This window comes from Pelophylax lessonae (genome assembly GCF_965119305.1).
Source record: "Pelophylax lessonae genome assembly, chromosome: 5".
NCBI lineage: Eukaryota > Metazoa > Chordata > Amphibia > Anura > Ranidae > Pelophylax > Pelophylax lessonae.
This window is the reverse complement of record NC_138772.1, coordinates 215,385,957-215,408,488: the sequence shown is the minus strand read 5'-3', so window position 1 is coordinate 215,408,488 and position 22,532 is coordinate 215,385,957. Positions and strand designations below refer to the sequence as shown.

Sequence of the window (22,532 nt, the reverse complement as noted above, 5' to 3'; positions counted from 1 at the left end):
TTTTGAAGGCATTTTCTTTAGCACTAATATGCATTTTTATGTTGGAGTTTAGCCACCCAGAGTTTAGTTTTGCTCTTTTAAATTTATTTCCCTTTGGAATGCACTGGTCAATCCCCTTGTTAAGTATGCTCTTGAAGCACTCCCATTTTTCCTCTGTGTTCTTTGTTCGCAGGGTTCTATCCCAATTGATATTTTCTAGCAGCGAGCGCAGTTTTGGGAAATTGGCTCTTTTGAAATTGTGTCCTTAAATTACCCCTCTGCTTCCTATAACTGTAATTAATACTGAAACGTATTGACCTATGGTCACTGTTTCCTAAAAAAGCCAAGGAAAGATGGAAAAATCTCCAAAAGGCATCAAATTACAGATTAGACATTCTTATAATATGTCAACAAAAGTTAGATTTTATTTCCATCATTGACACTTTCAAAATTACAGAAAACCAAAAAAATGGTGTCTGCAAAAGTTTGGGCACCCTGCAGAATTTATAGCATGCACTGCCCCATTTGCAAGGCTGAGACCTGCCAGTGTCATGGATTGTTCTCAATCATCGTCTGGGAAGAGCAGGTGATGTCAATCTCAAAGGTTTTAAATGCCCAGACTCATCTGACTTTGCCCCAACAATCAGCACCATGGGGTCTTCTAAGCAGTTGTCTAGAAAACTGAAACTGAAAATAGTTAATGCTCACAAAGCTGGAGAAGGCTATAAGAAGAAAACAAAGCCTTTTCAGATGTCAATATCCTCTGTTCGGAATGTAATTAAGAAATGGCAGTCATCAGGAACAGTGGAAGTTAAAGCAAGATCTGGAAGACCAAGAAAAATAGACAGAACAGCTCGCAGGATTGTGAGAAAAACAATTCAAAACCCACGTTTGACTGCACGATCCCTCCAGAAAGATCTGGCAGACACTGGAGTTGTGGTACACTATTCCACTATAAAGAGATACTTGTACAAATATGGTCTTCATGGAAGAGTCATTAGAAGAAAACCTCTTCTACGTCCTCACCACAAAAATCAGCATTTGAACTTTGCAAATGAACATATAGACAAGCCTGATGCATTTTGGAAACAAGTTCTGTGGACCGATGAGGTTAAAATTGAACTTTTTGGCCGGAATGAGCAAAGGTACATTTGGAGAAGAATGGGCACAGATTTTTATGAAAAGAACCTCTGTCCAACTGTTAAGCATGGGGGTGTATCAATCATGCTTTGGGGTTGTATTGCAGCCAGTGGCACAGGGAACATCTCACGAGTAGAAGGAAAAATGGATTCAATAAAATTTCAGCAAATTTTGGATGGTGAAAAAGCTGAAGTTAAAGAGAGGATGGCTTCTACAAATGGATAATGATCCTAAACACACCTCGAAATCCACGGGGGATTACATCAAGAGGTGTAAACTGAAGGTTTTGCCATGGCCTTCACAATCTCCTGACCTCAACATAATTGAAAATCTATGGATAGACCTTAAAAGAGTAGTGCGTGACAGACAGCCCAGAAATCTCAGAAAACTGGAAGACTTTTGTAAGGATGAATGGGCGAAGATACCTCAAACAAGAATTGAAAGACTCTTGGCTGGCTACAAAAAGTGTTTACAAGCTGTGATACTTGCCAAAGGGGGCAGTACAAGATATTGACTCTGCAGGGTGCCCAAATTTTTGCAGACACCATTTTTTTGTTTTCTGTAACTTTGAAAGTGGATGGAAATAAAATCTAACTTTTGTTGAGATATTATTATTTTTATATATATTATTATTATAATGTCTAATCTGTAATTTGATGCCTTTTGGAGATTTTTCCATCTTTCCTTGGCTTCTTTATGCACATTAATACAAATTTTTACCTGGGGTGCCCAAACTTTCGATCACCACTGTACACACATCCTAACATGCTTTGCCATAGCTTCCTCATAGGTATGTGGCTCTGTACATTGCTTCCTTCTTTTTGCTAAAACTAATATCTGGTTCTGGCTTAGAGGGTACTAATTTCAATAACTTTATTATCCATTGTCAATCTTTAAAAGAAACTTGCAAAAGATACATCTTATTAAAGAATATAGCTAGGAAATGGCTGAACTGGGCAATTCGTAACAAACACACCACCAAAAACATTACCAAAAAAAAAGAATCACACACAAAAGAATGACATTAAATAGTTATTACTCAAGTTCAAACCATACACAACTGTCACTTTTGTCCATTGTTTGTAGAAAAATTACATAGTTTAGTAACCCTTGGGATAGATTGCACCCATGGAGGTTGTTAGGGGCATGAAAAAATGTGCTTTACAAAAACCATGCACCATTTCTCGCTTCACTCAAAGCCAGGGGGTATAGTAAGCTGTGAGGGTTATTATCTATATACATTCACCTACTAATTTACCTTCTGCTTTATCCTTCATTGATGCCATTGAGGAGTTGCAAATCATATCTAAGGCATCCAAGAGACTCAGTTCTTAGGACTTTTTTTGAACAGTGTTAAGGATCACCTACATTTTGGCATTATATTGACCTCACAAGGTTCTGCAGTGGCTTTGGAGTCTGCTTGTAATAAATATTCAAAAAAGCTTATGCTACTAAAGATTTTTACCAAGAGACTTGTACGATGTCTAATAGAGTTAAAAGGTGTAATAGGAGCTTTTGCAAACTCAAGTACCACATTTAAAAAAAAACTATGTAGGTAATATACAAGAAAGGACCCGAAATGAATTTAAATATGTTTTTGTGTGTCTTTTTGTCTCACATTTGTATATTTTACTTTTTACAAACTGTGTGTGGAGAGGGAGGTGTCAGAGCCCCGCTGCTCTCTATGGAGGAATCAGATGAGAGCGGACCGCCTGTCCACTCTCATCCGATCCCATCCGATCCGATTCCCTGGACGGATCGAAAACAGGGTTTCCATCCGTCCGGATTTCATGGACAGGATCAGATGGGCATGGCAGCAGGTGTCAGTGGAGATGTCTCCGCTGACATCCGCTGCCCCATAGGGATGCATGGAGGATCCGATCAGATCCACCTAAAAAACTGACAGATCGGATCGTTCGTGTGAAAGAGGCCAAAAGCTTGAAGAAGCCATAGATTACTAATTTGTGGACAAAATGCATGAAAATGAGGAATTGGAGATGCAAGGGTTGCACAGCTGTTTCTCATGAGACCCTTATTCTGGTCTCACACAGGGCAATGCTACTAGCAGTTACAACTAGTTTTATGCAGTTGCAAAATCTAAAAAGATAACTGTACAGATCAATTCAACCTTCAACCAACAGTTTGTACATTGATTCATTTATGTCTATTTGGCAGGGATGATGATAGATTGTGTTGCTCTGTTTGACTACATGACTGAAATCTGCTTGAAAATGGTTGAATTGACAAGGACATTGCAATATTGTTGGCTATCATAAATCTTGCAAAAAAGGAAATCCGGCATACACCTAAATATTCACAGTTACATGTCAAGGAGATCAGTAGCACAATAAGCCATCTTTACAAAAAGAGTAATGAATTGAATATCATAAATTATTTAAAAATATATAATCAAATAATATAGGTATAGTCCTTTAAAACATAGTCCATCAAGCAAGCTTTGAAGATGAGTGTAGGTAACAAACTCCGGAAGAGACCAAGGTAACCCGATGTGAAATTACAGGAACACCTCACACGCCACTACCACTGTGTATTCACACTCTTGATAAATTGACCACTAACCAGAGCGCAATGCGTTTCCACTCTCATGGAGAAGGCTAGAGTCACTTAAAAGGTTAATAATCTCGGTCAACCAGATGGTTGGTGTGCGGTCCACTCCCTCTATCCTCTTGGTGTCGGCCATAAGGCGAAACATGGAAGCAGATTACACAGGAAAACTCATGCATTTTCTCTCTTCATTCTCATATTCATTGCCAGACTATCATAAATCTTGGTTGGATACAGGACTGTTGCCTTGTGCCATTAGTGAGAACTTACTGAGGCTTGTGTGGCAACAAGAACTGTCCTGCTGGGTCTGCATTATCCTCTCAACTTTAGGCTTTTAATCTGTTGCATGTTTGCCACTGCTTTCTATTATGAGAGGATAATACATTTTATAAAAGTTTTAAGGGTTGTTATAAAACCCACAGATGCTTTTGGATTAATACCTGTGGTAGGAAATTGCATAAATACCTTGGCATAAAATCACTCAAAGATTAGATGTTAGAAGCCAAAGTGTAATTTCATGAAAATGTGTAGAATAATTCAAGTTTCTTAGCAGGGAAATGTGACTCTTTAATATTACACTGTGGGGAACTCCTATGCCTTTTAGTATACTCTTGAAAATGTACTATTAGTTTTTCATTAAATAAGTTATCCAAGTCGATCTGAAAGCCTCGTAATAGAGTTGCTTCTGCTATTTCTTCTGGCATTCCTCTGAATTCCACTGGTTGATTATTTTGTGTGAAAGGACATTCCAAGTCGGCATTCCTTGAATCAGCTTTTATGGATATCCTCTTGCTTATGTTATTGTGATACTCACTTCCCTGTTTGGTTCCTGGAAGTAATTATGAGCAATAATGAATAACACCATGGCCACATTGCTTTAATGAGAGAGCCAAGTCTTTTTATGTATGCCTTGTATATGCGCTTAGAAAACGTAAAATCTAGATGAAAACTATAATTGTAGCAATAGGGCTTAAGGTCTGTTTTGTTATAAAAATTTTGGATGACCTTTCATTGTGTTAGTTCAACATCCAACTAAGCTTAGCTTTTAAGCCGCTTGACTTTTTTTTTTCGGTAGATCTCTCTTTCAAAATGGTGTGTAGCCTGACTTTCTATTTTTCTAATTTACTCTTTCTATACTTTAATATATTTATATACAGCACTGTAGCTGTATATAAATTCTAATTCAACAGCAGTCCTATAATGTATAGTTTGCTAGGTTTTCTAGACTCCAGGTTTTCTACAGGCATTTGTTTATCCACTTCCAGTCCTCCCCACGCATATATACTGCGGCACGGCGGCCCTTCAGCATGAAACCATGTACCTGTACATCTTTTTTAAAATTGAATCTGGGGAACGCATGTGCACCACAGGTAACCCGCTCCCGCTGTAATTAGACAAAGCGGCAGCCAATCAGCAGGTCCAGGCGGACCCAATGTTCGCTGGCACCCAGCGATCATTTCCGAGAATGACAGAACAGCTGTGTGACTATGTAAACAAGGCAGATCGCCGTTCTGTCAGAGGGGAAGATGAAGATCTTGTGTTTCCGCTAGGAACACGGATCTCTTTCTTCCCCAGTCAAAGCACCCCCCCCCCACACAGTTAGTAAGCACTCCCAGGGAACACATTTGATTGCCCCTAATGTTAACCCCTTCCCTGCCAGTGTCATTAGTACAGTGATAGTGCATTTTTTTTAGCACTGATCACTGTATTGGTGTCACTGGTCCCCAAAAAGTGTCACTTGATGTCAGATTTGTCTTCTGCAATGTCGCAGTCCCACTAAAAAATGCTGATTGCTGCCATTACTAATAAAAAAAGACACTAACATTTGCACAAACCAATCAATATACGCCTATTGGGATTTTTTTTTTTTTTACCAAAAACATGTAGCAGAATGCATATTGGTCTACGTTGATAAAGAAATTCAATTTTTTAAATTTTTATTTTATTGGGTATGTTTTATAGCAGAAAGTACATTTTTTTTTCTTTCTTCATGTTTATAGCGCAAAAAATAAAAACCATAGAGGTGATCAAATATGACCAAAAGAAAGCTCTATTTGTGGGGGAAAAAGGGCATCAGTTGTATTTGGGTACAGTGTCGCACGACCGCGTAATTGTCAGTTAAAGTAATGCAGTGCCATATCGCAAAAAATTCCGTCATGAAGGAGGGTAAACCTTCCGGAGCTGAAGTGGTTAACCACTTTAGCCCCGGAGGATTTTCCTGCTTAATGTCCAGGCCACTTTTTCAACTTGGGACTGCGCGACTTTAACTGACAATTGCGTGGTCATGCAACGCCGTACCCAAACAAAATTTACGTCCTTTTTTTCCCACAAACAGAGCTTTCTTTTGGTGGTATTTGATAACCTCTGCGCTGTTCATTTTTTGCGATATTAATAAAAAAAGAGCGAAAATTTTATGAAAAAATTTACATTTTCTAATTTGACAGTTAAAAAATATCCAATATATTACATTTTTGTCATATATTTAGGCCAAAATGTATTTAGCTACATGTCGTTGACAAAAAAATTCTCAATGAGCGTATTTTTAACCGCTTTAAGACCGGAAGATTTTACCCCATTCTTGACCAGGCTATATTTTGCGATTCGGCACTGCGTTACTTTAATGGACAATCGCGCAGTAGTGCGACACTGTACCCAAATGAAATGTATGTCCTTTTTTTCCCCCACAAATAGAGCTTTCTTTTGATGGTATTTGATCACCTGTGCGATTTTTAATTTTTGAAAAAAAGAGCGACAATTAAAAAAAAAACTATATTTTTTACATTCTGATATATAACATTCCCAAAAAAGTTTTTATAAATCAAAATTTTTTAACATTGTAGGCCAATTTGTTTTCTGCTACATATTTTTGGTAAAAAAAATCACAATAAGCGTATTTTGATTGGTTTGCGCAAAAGTTATTGCATTTACTAACTACGGGAAAGATTTGCCATTTTTATTGTTTATTTTTTTTTCTACTAGTAATGGCGGCAATCTGCGATTCTTTTTGCGGGACTGCGACATTGCGGCAGACAGATCGGACCCCTAACTGACATTTTTGACACTTTTGGGGGTACCAGTGACATTAATACAGTAATCAGTGCTATAAATATGCACTGTTACTGTAATAATAACACTGGAAGGGAAGGGGTTAACACTGTTGGTGATCAAGGGGTTAAATGTATGCCTCATGCTTACTGACGTGTGTGGGGGGAGGGGGTTGTGTGACAGAGACACAGATCGCAGGTTCAGCTATGCTGAATCCTGTAATCTGTCACTGTCTGTCACAGAGGAGATTTCCTCACTCGATCCCCGACGATCGGGGAAGAGCGGCGGTGTTCACTGCCTCTCCTCCCCTGGCCCGACTCCCGCTGTGTCTGTATACAGCGGGAGCGAGCCTCCGGCGGCGCACGGTCGCCGAGAGAGGGGAGAATCTGGTGACGTAGGTCTACGTCGCCAGAACTTAACGAGCCACTTTGCCGCAGTACTGTCAATGTGAACAGTTGGCAAGTGGTTAAAGTAATCAATGGTAACCAAAAGAAAACCCTTGAGTCTTTTTCAGAATTTCATCCCACCACTATTTTTTTTTTTTTTATTCTGGGCAAGCATAGTTTAGAATGTTGGTGAGCTTATTACACGAGAGATCTTCAGAGACTGCTAACACATTAGAACTTACTGTACACAGTACTCACAATACTGTGAGCCCTGATAAAGAATACAAACAGTAGATGTCATTTACATAGTCATATTTATGGACATATGGGCAGCTACAAATCTTATTCAAGCATGTATTAGAAAAAGACAGTTTGAGAAAAGAAAGTAGAGACTGTTAATTGGCTGTGCAGAGGTCAATGCTGTAATTATAAAAATGTTTTTGACACTAGGATATTGGTGTAAAGAACATGCCTTTCATAAGGCAGAATATGTCAGGTGTGGTGAGCTAAGCTTGCATAACATATAGGGATTGGTCAACCAAAGGTACATTGGCTCTTTACTTTGCAAAGGGAATTATCCCCAGAGTGAATGTGATGAAATTGCATTTTGCAAACAATACCCAATTATGTGCAAGGAAAAAAAAAACAGCAGCTTGCTTTTACATGATTGGATGATAGAAATTACCAGAGCTTCACCTCATTCACTAAACTGTGAGGATAAGTCACTTGCAAAGTGCAACTCACCTTGCAAAGTGAACAGTCTATTCATTATTAGTAAATCAACCCTTAGGCTTAGTCTGCACCTATAGCCTTCCTTGGCCTCAGCTTTGCCGGCCCATCATCCAAGGTAGGAGACTGGAAACTACAACACAAAAAGGGTTTAAAAAAGTTACCTTTTTAGCAGTGCCAAACTGTCTTTGTAAACACAGGGCTCGCACAAGCATGTAACAATACCCATGTGGTGTATTTAGCTGACATTTCCAAGCATAATTGTTGGCAATACTGGAATGAATACTGAGCTATGCAACATGCAAGTAGCTCTAATAATTCAACCTTAGCTAGAGCTCAGTGTTGTAGTTATAAAAATGCACTGACACTAGAGTATAGGTGCAATGATCATGCCTTTCAGAAGTGGGGTGAGCTGAACCTGCAGGCCATATTGCCTCAGTGTACACCTACACCCCGCAGCCTCAGGTTCGCCACTGTCTAGGGCAGATGTCCAGAAACTACAGCACAAATACAGCGAGGCTGAGTTCACACTATTGCGAATTGGATGCGGGTTTCCCCCCGCATCCAATTCATATGATTGGCTCTCAATGGAGCCGGTTTACACAGCTCCAGGACGGCTGTGGAGCAAATTACACAGGAGTCCTGTGCATCTTCTGGTCTGTTTCAGGTCCAAATTCACCCAAAAATTCGGACCGAAATTAGACCTGAAATGGTGAACAGGGACACACAGGACGCGAGCTGCTCCGCACGGAGGTGTAAACCCAGCCTAAAATAAAAGGAATAAAAAGTATCTTCCCTGACAGTGGCAGTCTGTCTTTGTAATCACATGCATGTGACATTTCCCATGTGTTGTATGTAGCTGAAATTTACATTTACTTTAAAATCATGCGACTCTTGCAAATCATATTTTCGACAGATGAGAAGCAATAAAGGCTCAAATATCCAAGCATATTTGTTGACAATACTGCAATATATACTAATCCCATTAGACTGTCATTTGATTGCAGATAGCTGCAATATCTAGCTGTTATTTGCTAATGTCTAAATGTGCATTAAAAACCACCATGCCTTTTTTTTAAAAGAAAACTAGAATGATAAAACCTTTAGTTGAGTAGCAGCAAAACTGTTCAACTGAAGAAATTGTTCTGTGTTTTAAACATAATACTGTTTAAACTCAGCACCACTTCATCATTCACTCTAACTCTAAAAGCTATGCATTACATTGCAACTTTGCTTAAAAGGGTTTGAGAACAATTTAGATAGGTCTGAAAATAATCCTGCTTTCCTTCTTGATTGTTCTATCACATGGTCATATTAAATGAATAGGTTTACCATATCCATCATTGTTATCTTCTGAGTTATTATTTTGAAAAAAAAAAATATTATATCCTTACGTACATTAACATGCATTATAAATGTGGTCTAAGTGGTAAAACTGAAAGGAAAAATGCAACAATGTCCCAGTGTTAATTTCTTTTACTGGCAATAATCCAGTACATAAAATTTACTGTGCTAAAAACGATGGAGGCAGTCTAAATGCCAGGGTATGCTATATAGTACACTAGAATCCACCCATATTGCATTTCTAATATTGAGTACAAAAACCCTTTTAGTACCAAGAAAATTTATAGTGCTTTACTTCTTTTTCTTAATATTATTATAATACAGGATTTATATAACACCCACAGTTTGCATAGCACTTTACAAAATTAGAGGAGACAGTACAATTACAAAACATTTAAAAAAAAAAAAGAAGGTTAGTAGGGTCCTGTTTTTTTGAGTGCTTTAACGTATATGCTTTATTTTTTATTACAGTCATAAAAAAATTTATTTTTAACTTAGACAGATAAATCCAGTGTCGGCCGCCCATTGGGGGCGCAGGGGCACCACACCCCCCCCTATCCGTGCGTCTGGCCCCCTAATCTACATGCAGGGCACCGGATGCATGGATTCCAATAGGGGTTTTTTTTTTTTTTGAAGCACCTGATTAATAGGCTTAAAAAAAGGGTGGGCTCGGGGCACAGAGCACTGCACCCTGAGCCCACCCAGTTGTATGACAATAGCAAATTAATATTCACTATTATCACACTGATTCTCCTCCCAGCCAATCAGGAAGCGGGTCATGAGACCCCTTTCCAGATTGGCTGAAAACGGAAGCGATTTTACTGGCCATTGGCCAGGAAGAGGAAGGAGATGCACGTCCGGAGGAGGTAAGAATGCTGGCTGTCCGGCCGTCTGCCCATCCCGCTAAGGGGGGGATGTATTTGCCGCCCCCCCTCCAAATTATCATGCACCAGCCGCCATTGGGTAAATCTATTGCATGTTTTATATTTTTCACTTGCATGGTGCAGTGCTCTCGAAGTTACTCTGCAGAGCTTCCACAGTGTGATTTACTGCTACACTGGGAACAGCCTGTGTTGTAAATAGGCTGAAACACTGTTTTACACTATCAATGTAGGATTATAGGTAAAGGCAGTTACAAAGTCAGCAGGTAGTGCTGCTGCACTTTCTCAAAGTCCAGTTTACTCTGCAAACTATACAGTATGTTGTGTAAGCATGCTGTTTTAAATGTTTGAAAATATAGCTATTTACTTTCTGAGAACTTTGGGCACAAACTGCAAATTAACCCTAATTTAAAAGTAACAATTTAGTGGGGTCCATTTACTGGAGAAGTAACGACTGTTGACTTCCAAAGTGAATGTTCACTTACAAAGAGAATGTTTACTTAGCTTAGCAAATAAGCTGAAGCTGTTTTCACTTTAAATACCAATCATGTGCAAGTCATTGATTCATGGAAGTGCTTCAACTTATTTACTAAGCTAAATTACATTCAGCAAACTGTTTCAACATCTTTAGTAAACCAACACCATTGTTTACAGTTGTGTTTTTTTTTAACCATTACTAAAAGTGAAGGCACCTTTATTGAATTTGGCAGTAATTCTTTTTAATAAATGGGGCTTTAGGAAATCCAGGTTCTTTTAACTTTTAAATTCAAATCTTATGCCAACATTTTTCATATAAAAGGACATTACTCAAAAAAGCCTGGCTGAGCCTTTAGGATGCTAGGCACATAGAATATGGCAGTTTACAAGAGCTTCTTTTTGTCTGTCTGTGAAAAAGTTAAGCATTATGTACTATGTACTACGCTATTACATACATGTTTGGACAGTGATAGCTACACCACACATTCCTATTCGGTGTTACTTCTGCGCTGACTTACCTGTCAAAAAATGTATTGAACACAATACAAATGACATGGGCATAACTTTTTTCAGTACTGGCATTTGAATTTGTTGGCAATTGACTAAGCATGTGCACGAGTGTTCTTATTTACATAATATTTCTATGAAATTCAAGTTGCAAAGTGTGACTCTTAGTTTATGTAGGTTCTTTGGACATAATATATATAGTCCCTACTTTCCTGAAAATGTATATATAAGAATTTTTTTCATAAGTTAAAAAGAACCTCATTTATTACAACACAACCACTGCAAGGTGAAACAGGGTAGGTCGAGTCAAAATATCAAACACAAAAAAAGGCGCAGCTGTTAAGAACATGACAGTAACCCAAACACTGTTCCAGATATGGGAAAACAAGAATGTGGGTAGGGGAATACACCAAAAACTAGTCCAGTATAGTCCATACATCTAAGGGCGGACGTCCATGGGGACCAGAAGTGAAGTCCCAGAAACATTGCAGAGAAAGATAGAAGGACAGGAGGTGCCTCTAAGTGTAATACGTTTGGTAATTCAATAAAAGCAAGTGGTAAAACAACTCCCAAAAAAGAAAGAGTTGAATGCCTGAGTAGGTGTCAAGTCAGACTTGTACTCGCTGTGAAGAAGGAGCGTCGCTGCATTCGTCATTGCAGCCAGCAAACTCGGAAACGCGTCAAGCATTTGTGACGACATCCTCCCTCCCAGTACGACTCCCTGCACCTCAGGCCTCGCTTTCTGCTTCTCCATCAGCCAGCATGCAGTTGGGTATCTTGTTGCACCGTACAGCCGGCTCATTCCGGCACGGTGACAGACCCCCCTGACATGCCTCCCTCTCCGAGAGGAAATCGGATTACTCACTCAGGACACCGGTCTACAGGCATTCAACTCTTTATTTCTTGTGAGTTGTTTTACCACTTGCTTTTAATAAATTACCAAACATATTACACTTAGAGGCGCCTCCTGTCCTCTGATCTTTCTCTGAGTCAAAATATCCAAGCAGGCATACTTTATTCATTTGTACATAAGTAAAACAGAATTCTCTTAGGGCTGAATTTTTCATTTACCATACTGTAGTCTAAATTGCTTTTATCTATTGTCCATTGAGGAACACAGCTTGATGGTAATTAAAGGGTAACTTCATTTTCCTGGGGGAAAAAAATAGCAAATAAAGAAAAAATATTATAGCATATACAATTGCAACACAAGTCATATTGTGATTGAATGCAATACGGCTGCCTGGAGATTTTCTGTACACAAATTGTGTACAGAACGGCCCCCAGAAACATAATTTCCTGCTTGTGTGATTGGCTCACTGATTTTCCCAGACGTCTGCACTAAGATGCAAGTCAAATTTCAGGCATCCCTTGCAGCAAAAATGTAATTTTTGGTAAGATACACCCAATGGGAACACGTCCAAAGGAATGCAGGCCCAGCAGTTTTCCTCATTAGTGTCCTGCAGGTGCAAATCTGATTGATAATTATGAAACCACTCCCATTAGACTTACTTTCCCACATGAGCACAAAGAAACACACAGGGACACCGTGGGGGGTTATGTGTTTTTTTCTCAACAAAAGTGGAGTTACGCTTTCGGCAACTTATCCTAAAGGAGAAAGGGACACTAGGTACATAGGAAACTAAAGGCCAGCCCCCATTAGTCTTTAGTTCCTTTTACCTGGTCAGTTCTGATTAGCTCCCCTAAGAGAATGAGTGTCTTTTTTTTTCTTTTCTGCTATAATTTACTCTTGAATTGAGAAATTTTTCCACTATCAAATATTGCTGTTTGACTGGATATTGAAAATCCTGGAAATCTCTTCAGTTAGCCAACAAGCACAGTTTTCCAGTTCATTAGGTATAATGGTGTTTTCTGAAATGATCCTGCAGTTGGCAGTGGCTGCCCATCTGTGTTACACTGGCATAAGATTCCGCTATTCAGGTAAGGCCAGTATATCGGAGGACTCGCTGCAGAGTTATTGGGACTAGACCTGTGGCAATTCATCTCTACACACTACATATCTGAAGGCTCACTGTTATGAGCGGCTAGCAGGCTAAGGGCTGTTGAGAATGTATTTCCTTTTTTTTCTTGTTAAATAAATCTTTGTATGTGGCATTTCTTACAAAAGCTGCCTTATCTGCCAGCTCCCAGACAATGTGACAAAGACAACGTACTCGATTAGGATTGCATGTTCGATTCTGGACTGTATTATATGGAAATCCACCTTTTTTATTAGGACTTGGAGCTTTTAACTTCTGTTGTTGGCGGCCAGATGCTATTTTTTAATTCCTAAAGAATCAAAGATTCCTGCGAGCAACCTTTCTGTCTTAGATTTTTAAAATGCAGCAAACACTTCACTTCTCATAAAGTGCAAAGAGCCAATAAATATATAATTAATGTTACGCAAAATAAAAATCTATCCAAATGTGTAAAAATTAATTATTATTTAAAAATATGTAGCAAAAAAATTATATAAATATATATATGTGTATAACCCTCAAGCAAAAGATTCCAATTTCATAATCGTAAAATGCTGTATCATAAATAAAATCCAATGATGAAAAGTATATATAAAAAAAAAATATATATATATAGTTGTGTACAGTGCGATTCCTAAAAATAATATAGATATATATATATATATATATGTGTATAACCCTCAAGCAAAAGATTCCAATTTCATAATCTTAAAATGCTGTATCATAAATAAAATCCAACGATAAAAGGTGTCCAATAAAGTCTTTTGTGACAATCTGTGCAAATAAATCTTCTATAAGTGCTCAAGCCACCAATTTGTGGCGGTGTCCCCAAACCAGGTGAGTGACCAGGGTGTCACAACTCACTCCTAATCGTGCACCCCCTTGTGATTGGGCGCTCACCTTATGTTAGATTCAATTGGGCTACATATTTTTAATTTTTACACATTTGGATAGATTTTTATTTTGCGCAACATTAATTATATATTTATTTTTTTAATTCCTGCTGTTGTCTCTGCTCGATCTGACTTTTTCAGTTTCTTGTTATTAAGCTCAGAAGTCCAAATGTGGCCTGCTTTATTTTCATGGTTTCTGTTGTGAGGAGGGATGGTTAGGCATTCCCTGTCTCTTAACACACGTGTTATGATGTATTCTTCTACACATGCTCCTCTGACAGCCTTTTGTACACAGCAGTATAAGCTTCTTTCTGCAGAAACAACATTGTTAAATGAGTTGTAAAGTTAGGAAGGTTTTTTTTTTTTTATCTTAATGCATTCTATGCATTAAGATAAAAAGCCTTCTGTGTGTAACAGCCTCCACAATACTTACCTGTGCCCCCTCTCTGTCCAGCGATGTCCACGAGTCCCTTGGCTATCCTGGAGCTCTCCCTCTTGATTGGCTGAGACACATTGGCTGGCGCCATTGGCTCCCATGGCTGTCAATTAAAGTCAGTGAGCCAATCAGGAGAGAGAGGGCGTGTGGCCGAATGGCAGCTCCTTGTCTGAATGGACACATGGAGCTGCAGCTTGGCTCGGGTGCCCCCATAGCAAGCTTCTTAGCCTCGATAGGAGGGAGGGGCCAGGAGTTGGGAAGAGGGACCTGAGAAGAGGAGGATCCGGGCTGCTCTGTGCAACGCCAACTGTACAGAGGAGGTAAGTATAACATGTTTGTTATAAAGTTCCCAAGTACTCCTGGAGAAATTGAGTAGCTCCTTTTACCCAAGGGTACACACCCATTTTTTGGTGGTAGACTTAAATCTTGCACCAAACAGAAGCACGGTCACCCTACGACTGTGGAGGAATTTGCTAACCAGAACCTTTTTCACAATTCTTACAAATGTTAGTCCTCGGGTGCTCATTCTTTTTCCTTACATCCTTACATACAGCAGAGGTGTTTTCCAATGTTATGCAAGGATTTGTGACGCAGTTAGTGCAACTTGTTGCTTCCCTTGAAAGGTGTAAAATGCCCATTGCCTTATTCCTCAGCGGATTTTGTTGCAGAGGTGCCTAACATTTCTGAGTCTGCTAGAGATCCTCCAGAGCACTTGTTGCCTGATGCTGAGTATCTCCTTTCCCTAGAAGAGGAGATGCCCCACTAGCTGAATTTCAGTCAGCATTTTTTGCTGCACCAAAGCTGATCCCTTTCTAATCAAGGCTGTGTACTCCACTTTAAGATTGGAAGATTCCACCATTTTCTTCTCTACCATGGTGTCTGGGCTCAGTTCTCAAAGACCCTAAACTTTATGCCAAGGTATTTACTCATCATCCAGTATTCAATGATTTTATATAGAAAGATTGGAAGCACTCAGTTCAGCACTTTAGTCCAAGGCAAAAAGTTAATTGCCTTTAAATGGTTTCTGGTGCTCAGTCCTTTTGCTGAAGATCATGTGACGAAATGGACTACTCCTGCAGTCTACCCACCAGTGTTTCACCTTAACAATTCTTTGACCATTCCTATGGAAGGCACTCTGCCCTTTAAAGTAGATTGAATGGCTTACACATAAACCAACTTTAAAAAATGTCTTCCCATTTGTCTTGTATGCATTTAGCACTGAAATCTAAATACCTTTTCCATCTTTTTCTATGTAGTCCACAAAACTCTGCCTTCTCTGTGATTATGCAGGGGGCTAAATCACTTAAAACATTAACGTCACCTGCTGGCATCTAGCACCATCAGCACCAGCCACACATTTACTTTTTTGTGCTAAAATCTATGAAGGGCAGTGGGAAACATTTTAAAAATTGTAAGCCTTTCCTTCTACTTTAAGAAACCTACTGACAAAAAGTTTGAAGCTATTTCTCCATCTATATATGCCTTGGTAGGATCTGCCTTTGACCTCTTGCTCATCCCTGCAGTTAATTCTCAGACTTTGGCTGACTGGTCTAAGTAGGCATCTAACAGCTGCTGGTGTTAATTCATCATGGGACAGCACAAAGGACTTAACAGTATTAGAAAATAAAGAGACAAGCACAATCACTCAACTTAAGGGCTATAATGGCCAAGGTGTTTATTAAGGAGTAACCCAAACTTGCATAACAATAATCCAAAACCAGCAATATATTTTAACTTACATTTGCATAACCATTAATCATTTATTTATTAATATTGTCACCTAGTCCATTCAGAACTGAGCTGGATGACAAACCCCCCACTAACAAACGACATGACAGAAATCCTTATAGGAAGGGAGGGTGGGCGGGAGCCGTACGGCGCTCCATCCTTAGCAGGGGTCTCCTCAGGCCACCAGCAAGGTGGGCAAACCGCCAGTTTTATAGCCTGTGTGTGGCTCCAGCCCGCTCGATTTGACCAATCAGCCACTGTTGCCATGCTGTCTCACAACGGCTGTATCCCAGAGCAACCTATGATGAGAGGAGGGGAGAGAACTAGGAGGACAGTAGCCCTTTTTACTGTCCCATGGAGCCCTGCATAAATGCTAGGGGTTCAATCATGGGACAGCACAAAGGACTTAACAGTATTAGAAAATAAAGAGACAAACACAATCACTCAACTCATGAGCTATAATGGCCACATCGTTTATAAATGGGTAACCCAAACTTGCATAATAATATTCCATAACCAGCAATATATTTTAACCTTAAAGTTACATAACCATTAATCATTTATTCATTAATACTGTCACCATCCAGTCCATCCAGAACTGAGCTGGGTGACAAACCCCACTAGCTGAAAGTCACTCAGCATCTGAGTGGCTGAAGCCCACCCAACACCGTGGCCTGTTCAACCATGTTTTGTAAAGCTAAAATAAAAATGTCAAGCCTGCCTTCTGAAAAGTGCACAAAATCAGCCCTATAAAGGCCAGGAAGAAAACCCTCAAGGTCTACATGGTGGTAAGAAAGACAGCCTTGACAAATTATTGAATTGCGAATAGTTCTATTCAAAGGTTTCCTAATCTTGTCTAAGTAGTGAAGATTACTAGAACCCGACCAAAGGAGCCTTGGTACCAATTCTGAGAATACTATGACAGTGAAAGGGAACAACAACTTAAAAGAAGATAAATCCCTCTTTACTTCACAAATAAAATCCCAAGTCTTAATCCTGCCTGGGTCATTAGCCCCTGTGTGTATAATTAGAACATCTGGGGAAGGCCACTGACCTAGCAGGTAAATTTTTCTTTGTCTTCTTGAAAAATGTTTTTTCAATAAACAGAAATTAAACAAAAAAAAACGGTCCTTAAGATTTTTCCATCTCAAGCCCCTTTATACCCCACCATAAAACCTGAAAAAGTCCTTCATCCAAACCGAGGTTGGTTCTGAAATTCCTGACTGAAGTTCTCCTTTTGGCCCAAAATATAAAGGAATGGCCAACTATCCAAATGAAACACCTGGCAGAACCTGGAAAAAGATCAAACAATAACAAGATCAGGACCAACATATAACTTAAACCTATTACTATTCCAACAACCTAATTTCTTTAAACTATCATTAGAGAAACCAAGAAGGCTGGCTTCAGTAGCCACGCCTATCCTGAAGGAGAAAGGAAAGCCTGACAGATTGAGCTTCTAAGGCAGGAAGACAGTACAGAAGAAAACTAGAATCTCGTTAATGGAGACAAATTAATGTGAATAAAAAGGAGCCTGAAAAGGAGGGTCTGACAGAAAGATATTGGGAAACTGCAGAATCAGGTTAGATAACTTATATCTGAAAGTCAGTCTTCTCTGAAGAACTGTATGTAAGTACTAGGATTGATAGTATCCAACTTCAGAGGAGTCCGATTTGCTCAATTCCACTCCAGAACTTTGCAACAGAACATTCTCATGGTGTGGGACAAATGCAATTTTCTCTGGACAAGATGATCCAGTTTGATGGAGGTGGTTTTTTTTCCCAGTTTTTTCAGACGGCATAATTTTTTCCCTGCATTTTAGGATTGTCAGAATGAAAGACAGTCTTCTGGGTTGGGGTGGAGTTTTGGAGAAATGAGGATGGCACCGTGTTCCTCCATACAGTTTGGGGTTTAACAGACCTCATTATCAACAACAATCAGCATTGGAGCTAATTACATCACAGCATGACCTCTGAACCTTGTGACATTGCCGGTGCCTGGTGATAGTCCATTTTGGCCTTAGGAACCACATTGTGGGGAGGGAGAGGGGAGAAGTGCATGCTGCCCATTACCCAGAAATACCAGAACTTTTACTAAGCGGCATGGATCAGAGAGGCAGGGGAATAGCAGTAAAGGTGAGTATAGGCATGGTGGAGGCAAAGTTTGGGGATTTTTTTTTCCAACAGGTTTTCTTCATGCAGCAAGATGTTTTTTTTTTTCAAATGTAAAATGTTTTCTAATATATTTTTATTTAAGAAAGATAATATATTTTATTCACAATATACATTTTTGTATTTCTCCCTTTCTTCTTCTCAGATGGGATTCTTCCGTAGAAGGTACAAAGAAATTATTGAGGCAGAAAAGAATCGTAAAGAGTATGAAGAAAATTGGGACTGGGTCCAAAAAAATCAGTGAGCTGCATATGCCATCCCTGTCACCTGACACCCATTTGCTAGCTGATTGGCTCTGCTCTTGTATCTTCCATATGTGGAAGAAAAAAATCTTCTCCAGATTTTCCGGAGGCTCCTGGATGCTGTTTATTCCTTTATCAAGCCGACTAGCAAAGAAGAGTGTGTCCTGAGGCAACCACTGAAGCTAGATGAAGTGATTGGAGCAATACAATGTTCTCTGCCAAGATAAACTCTTACCATCATGCTGCAGTGAATAGCAATATTTATAAATTTATTATTTGTTATATGGTATATCTTCAGGGGAAGGCCTGTTTCCTATAAATGATTTTTTTTTTTTTTTTTTTTTTTTATAAATGTACAACTTTTATACTGGTTGTGTTTATATGTGATAACATTATGTAAGGAATAGCTGTACAGTTTTTTAAACGCACTGATATCTGATACTTAGCTACATCCACTGAATCCTCAAACCTGTTAATTCTGGAAACTATAAACACCATGGCTAATTTACTAAATTGAAGTGAACATTTTTTAAATTTTAAACGTTTATTTATATGCAGAAGAAAAAGATGGAGTGTCTTCTAAAACATAATTTGATGCTTAAAGTGAATGCAGGTTCACTTCAACTGATTAGCAAATAAGATCCGGGTTTGCATCATTTCAAAGTTTAATCAGGCCCAACAAAAAATATATTCAGGAGGTTTTGGAAGGGTTTAGTTTCCAAAATTTACAGTATAGGAGGAACAGTAGCTACATCTTTGCTTGATGAATACGTGTAAAGAGAATTTATATATACTGTACTGTGCAAGAGTTTTAGGCGGGTGAGAAAAAATTCTGTAAATTAAGAATGCTTTCAGAAATAGAAATGTTATTAGTTTATTTTTTTTATCAATTTCCAAAATGGATAGAAAATAAACAGATAAGAAAATCCTAATCAAATCAATATTTGGCTTCAAACCAGCATCAATTCTCCCAGGTACACTTGCACACTGTGTTTAAAGGAACTCAGCAGGTAGATTGTTCCAAACCTCTTGCAGATGCTTGAAAGAACTCCCTGTTCTTCTTTACACTGAATATAGTTCTTAATGTTTGGAGTCGTTGTCCAGCTGCAGAATACATTTGGAGCCAGTCACACGCCTCCCTGATGGTATGGCAGAGCCCTGATTTCAACATCATCAAGACTGTCTGGGATTACTTGTAGTGACAGAAGGATTTGAAGCAGCCTACATCCATAGTTCTGGTTAGTTCTCCAAGATGTTTGGAAAAACCTACCTGCTGAGGTCCATCACAAACTGTGTGTGCAAGTGTACCTAGGAGAATTAATGCTGGTTTGAAGCCAAAGGGTATTCACGAAATGTTGCTTTAATTTCAAATTTTCTTCTGTTTGGTAACTTTGCATTTTGTAAATTGATAAAAAATAAACAACTAAAATGTATATTTTTGATAGCATTTCTACTTTACAAAAATATCCTTAGGCCTGCCTAAAACATTTGCACAATTTCTATATACATACAACATATATTTATACAGTATATGTACCACACACACATATACAAGAAAATGCATATGTTTAAGCACCATTTGGAGTTATAAGCTCATCACTTCTATATGTGTACTGTATATATACACACACATACACATATTTACATTGTCATGTTGTTTCCATATTTTGTTGTCTCTTATGTGCATGTGCACTGCATAGTATTGCTTAGTATTGTGTTTATGAAAGCACTATATGAGCATATGAGAGAGAAAATATGATGCACTTTTAGAGAGAATTATAAACCTCATACATATGTAAATTTGTAAATTTAAAAAAATCAACAATTTTTCCATTAATATGCAAGATTGAATTGAGAGAACTATAGAAATCTAAATTACTCATGTATTATATTTGCCTTTGTTAACTGCTGACTGTAAGAGAAAAGCTATTCCGTAAAAGGGACACAAAGATTTGAAACCTCCTATTTAGTTAAAGTTATAGCTGCTTGCTCAGGTCTGCATGTATTTTTCAGTAAAACCCTTTGCTTAAGTCTCTTTATGGTGATCTAGGTCTAGATCCAGGTTTGTGATAACAGCCAAAGACTACGCACCACTCAGCCCATTTGTTCAGGACACTTTTAGTGACACAAAACCCTGTCCCTTACCAATTTAAAGAAGCATAGGGATGGTTCAATCCTGAGGGTATTTTCAGATATCTGTAAAGGGGATAAAGTACATAGTTTACAAACTGGTGGCATGTTTGCCTTTCTCAAATCTGACCATACACACTGTGCTAGTATTTGTACATTAACTATTGCCATGCCAGGAACTTCTCTTATACTGTGTGTTTTTAAACTATTTACTGCTGCTGCAGGGGCAGTAATTGTGTTGTACTATTTTCTAAATCGCCTTTTGCATATTTACATTTTTAAATTGTGTCAGTCAGTATGATTTGGAGAAAGGTAGACATAGACACACAAATTTCATAGTGTCAGACACTGGACTGCATAAAAGCTGCTTTTCTATTGCAAAGAATAAAGGTAAAAGTGAATATTGGTTATTTGTACTGATTTTGAAAGCTCCTCATTTTAAAACTGTATATCAGCTTGATGCATAATCAGCATGATCCATTAAGGCTCCATTCACATATAGGCTTTTCGGATCATGGGCAGAATTGCCACGATTCTGCCCTCCATTCTGAACCATTGCAAGTTGCGGGACGCTCGAGCGATTCCTGTGACTTGCAATGGCACCCCAAACGTGGCGAGATCTTGCTGCGCTTTTCGCCAACGAAAAGTAAAATTGTGCACACAGGATCATGGGACGCCTGATGCCCAAAATAAGTTCTTGTACTTCTTTTGGGCATCAGGCTTACCGCCATTCTGTTTGCACGATTTTACCGGGATTCGTTGGGTGACAATTGCGGCAAAATCGTGCCACGTTTGGGATACCATTGCAAGTCACGGGAATCGCTTGAGCGTCCACAACTTGCAATGGTTCAGAATCGAAGGCAGAATCACTGCAATTCTTCCCGCGATCCGCAACACCTATATGTGAACAAAGCATTAGTGTTATGGTTACTCAATGTATCATATGTATTAAGCCTTTCCATAGACCAAAATTGTAGCTAAGCAAGGGATTCACCCTGGTGAATGAATACAGTATTTGTCTGAAGGGCAGACAAGGGGAAGCATGGTCTGTAAAAAGTCCTAAAATTTTACAATAAATTAAGGGAAAAATATGAAACCCATTGCTTTTCACTGTGACATTTTAAAATGCAAACCTTTGTTACATGAAACCGATGCAGTCATTGTATGTGTGCCACAGTACCGCTGTTTCATTGAGATGACATTAAGACAAAATGCTACTAGACAAAAACTGTTTTATGTGTGCAATGGTGGGAGCTCAGTGCATGAGCCGTTATATACTTATTAAAAAGTATAATCTAAAGAAGCAGTGTTTACTACATGCATTTACAGCCTGCTTATCTGTGTAGATGCATGGTACACACTCTGCTATGGCATATCCATGAATACCCACTGATACCAGGACAAAAGCTACCCCCACTGGTTACAGTCGGGCCCCCTAAAGTCCAAAGGACAGTAAACTGGCCCTTTGTTTAGAAAGTTTGGAAACCCCTGGTCTAGGACAACCATTTTCAACCATGGTTCTTTGGCACCTTAAGAGTTCCTTGAACTGTGGCTGATTGACCTTTCATTTGATGGTGCCTGCATAGCTTCAGGACCAACAACACTCGACATAGCCAGCGGAATGACACTAATTAGCTGTCTATAAGCACTTCATTATTCCTGCTGACCACCAATTGTCAAAGGGGCCATTGACTCCTAATTAATTGGTTCAAGTAAGGGTTCCTTTGGGCCTGTAAATTATTGTAGGGGTTCCTCTTGGATAAAAAGGTTGAGAATGGCTGGAGTAGGATATAAAGCAACGTATCTGGTAATTCATAGAAAACTCTATTTATTTTTAACAGAGATGTATATGAATGGATCTATGTCAAACACCCTAATACTTGTATGAAAAATAAATAAA

At 38.8% G+C, this 22,532-nt stretch overlaps 1 protein-coding gene across 1 annotated transcript in view; it reads left to right on the top strand.

Moving 5' to 3' along the window:
- ITGA9 (integrin subunit alpha 9) overlaps nt 1–19,503 on the top strand; it is a 578,355-nt gene extending 558,852 nt beyond the window's left edge. Inside the window, exon 28 of the mRNA XM_082257332.1 lies at nt 18,406–19,503. Within this exon, the coding sequence (XP_082113458.1) occupies nt 18,406–18,504 (99 nt within the window). The 3' untranslated portion in view covers nt 18,505–19,503. The remainder of the gene's footprint in view (nt 1–18,405) is intronic.
- Nucleotides 19,504–22,532: the final 3,029 nt, after the last annotated feature.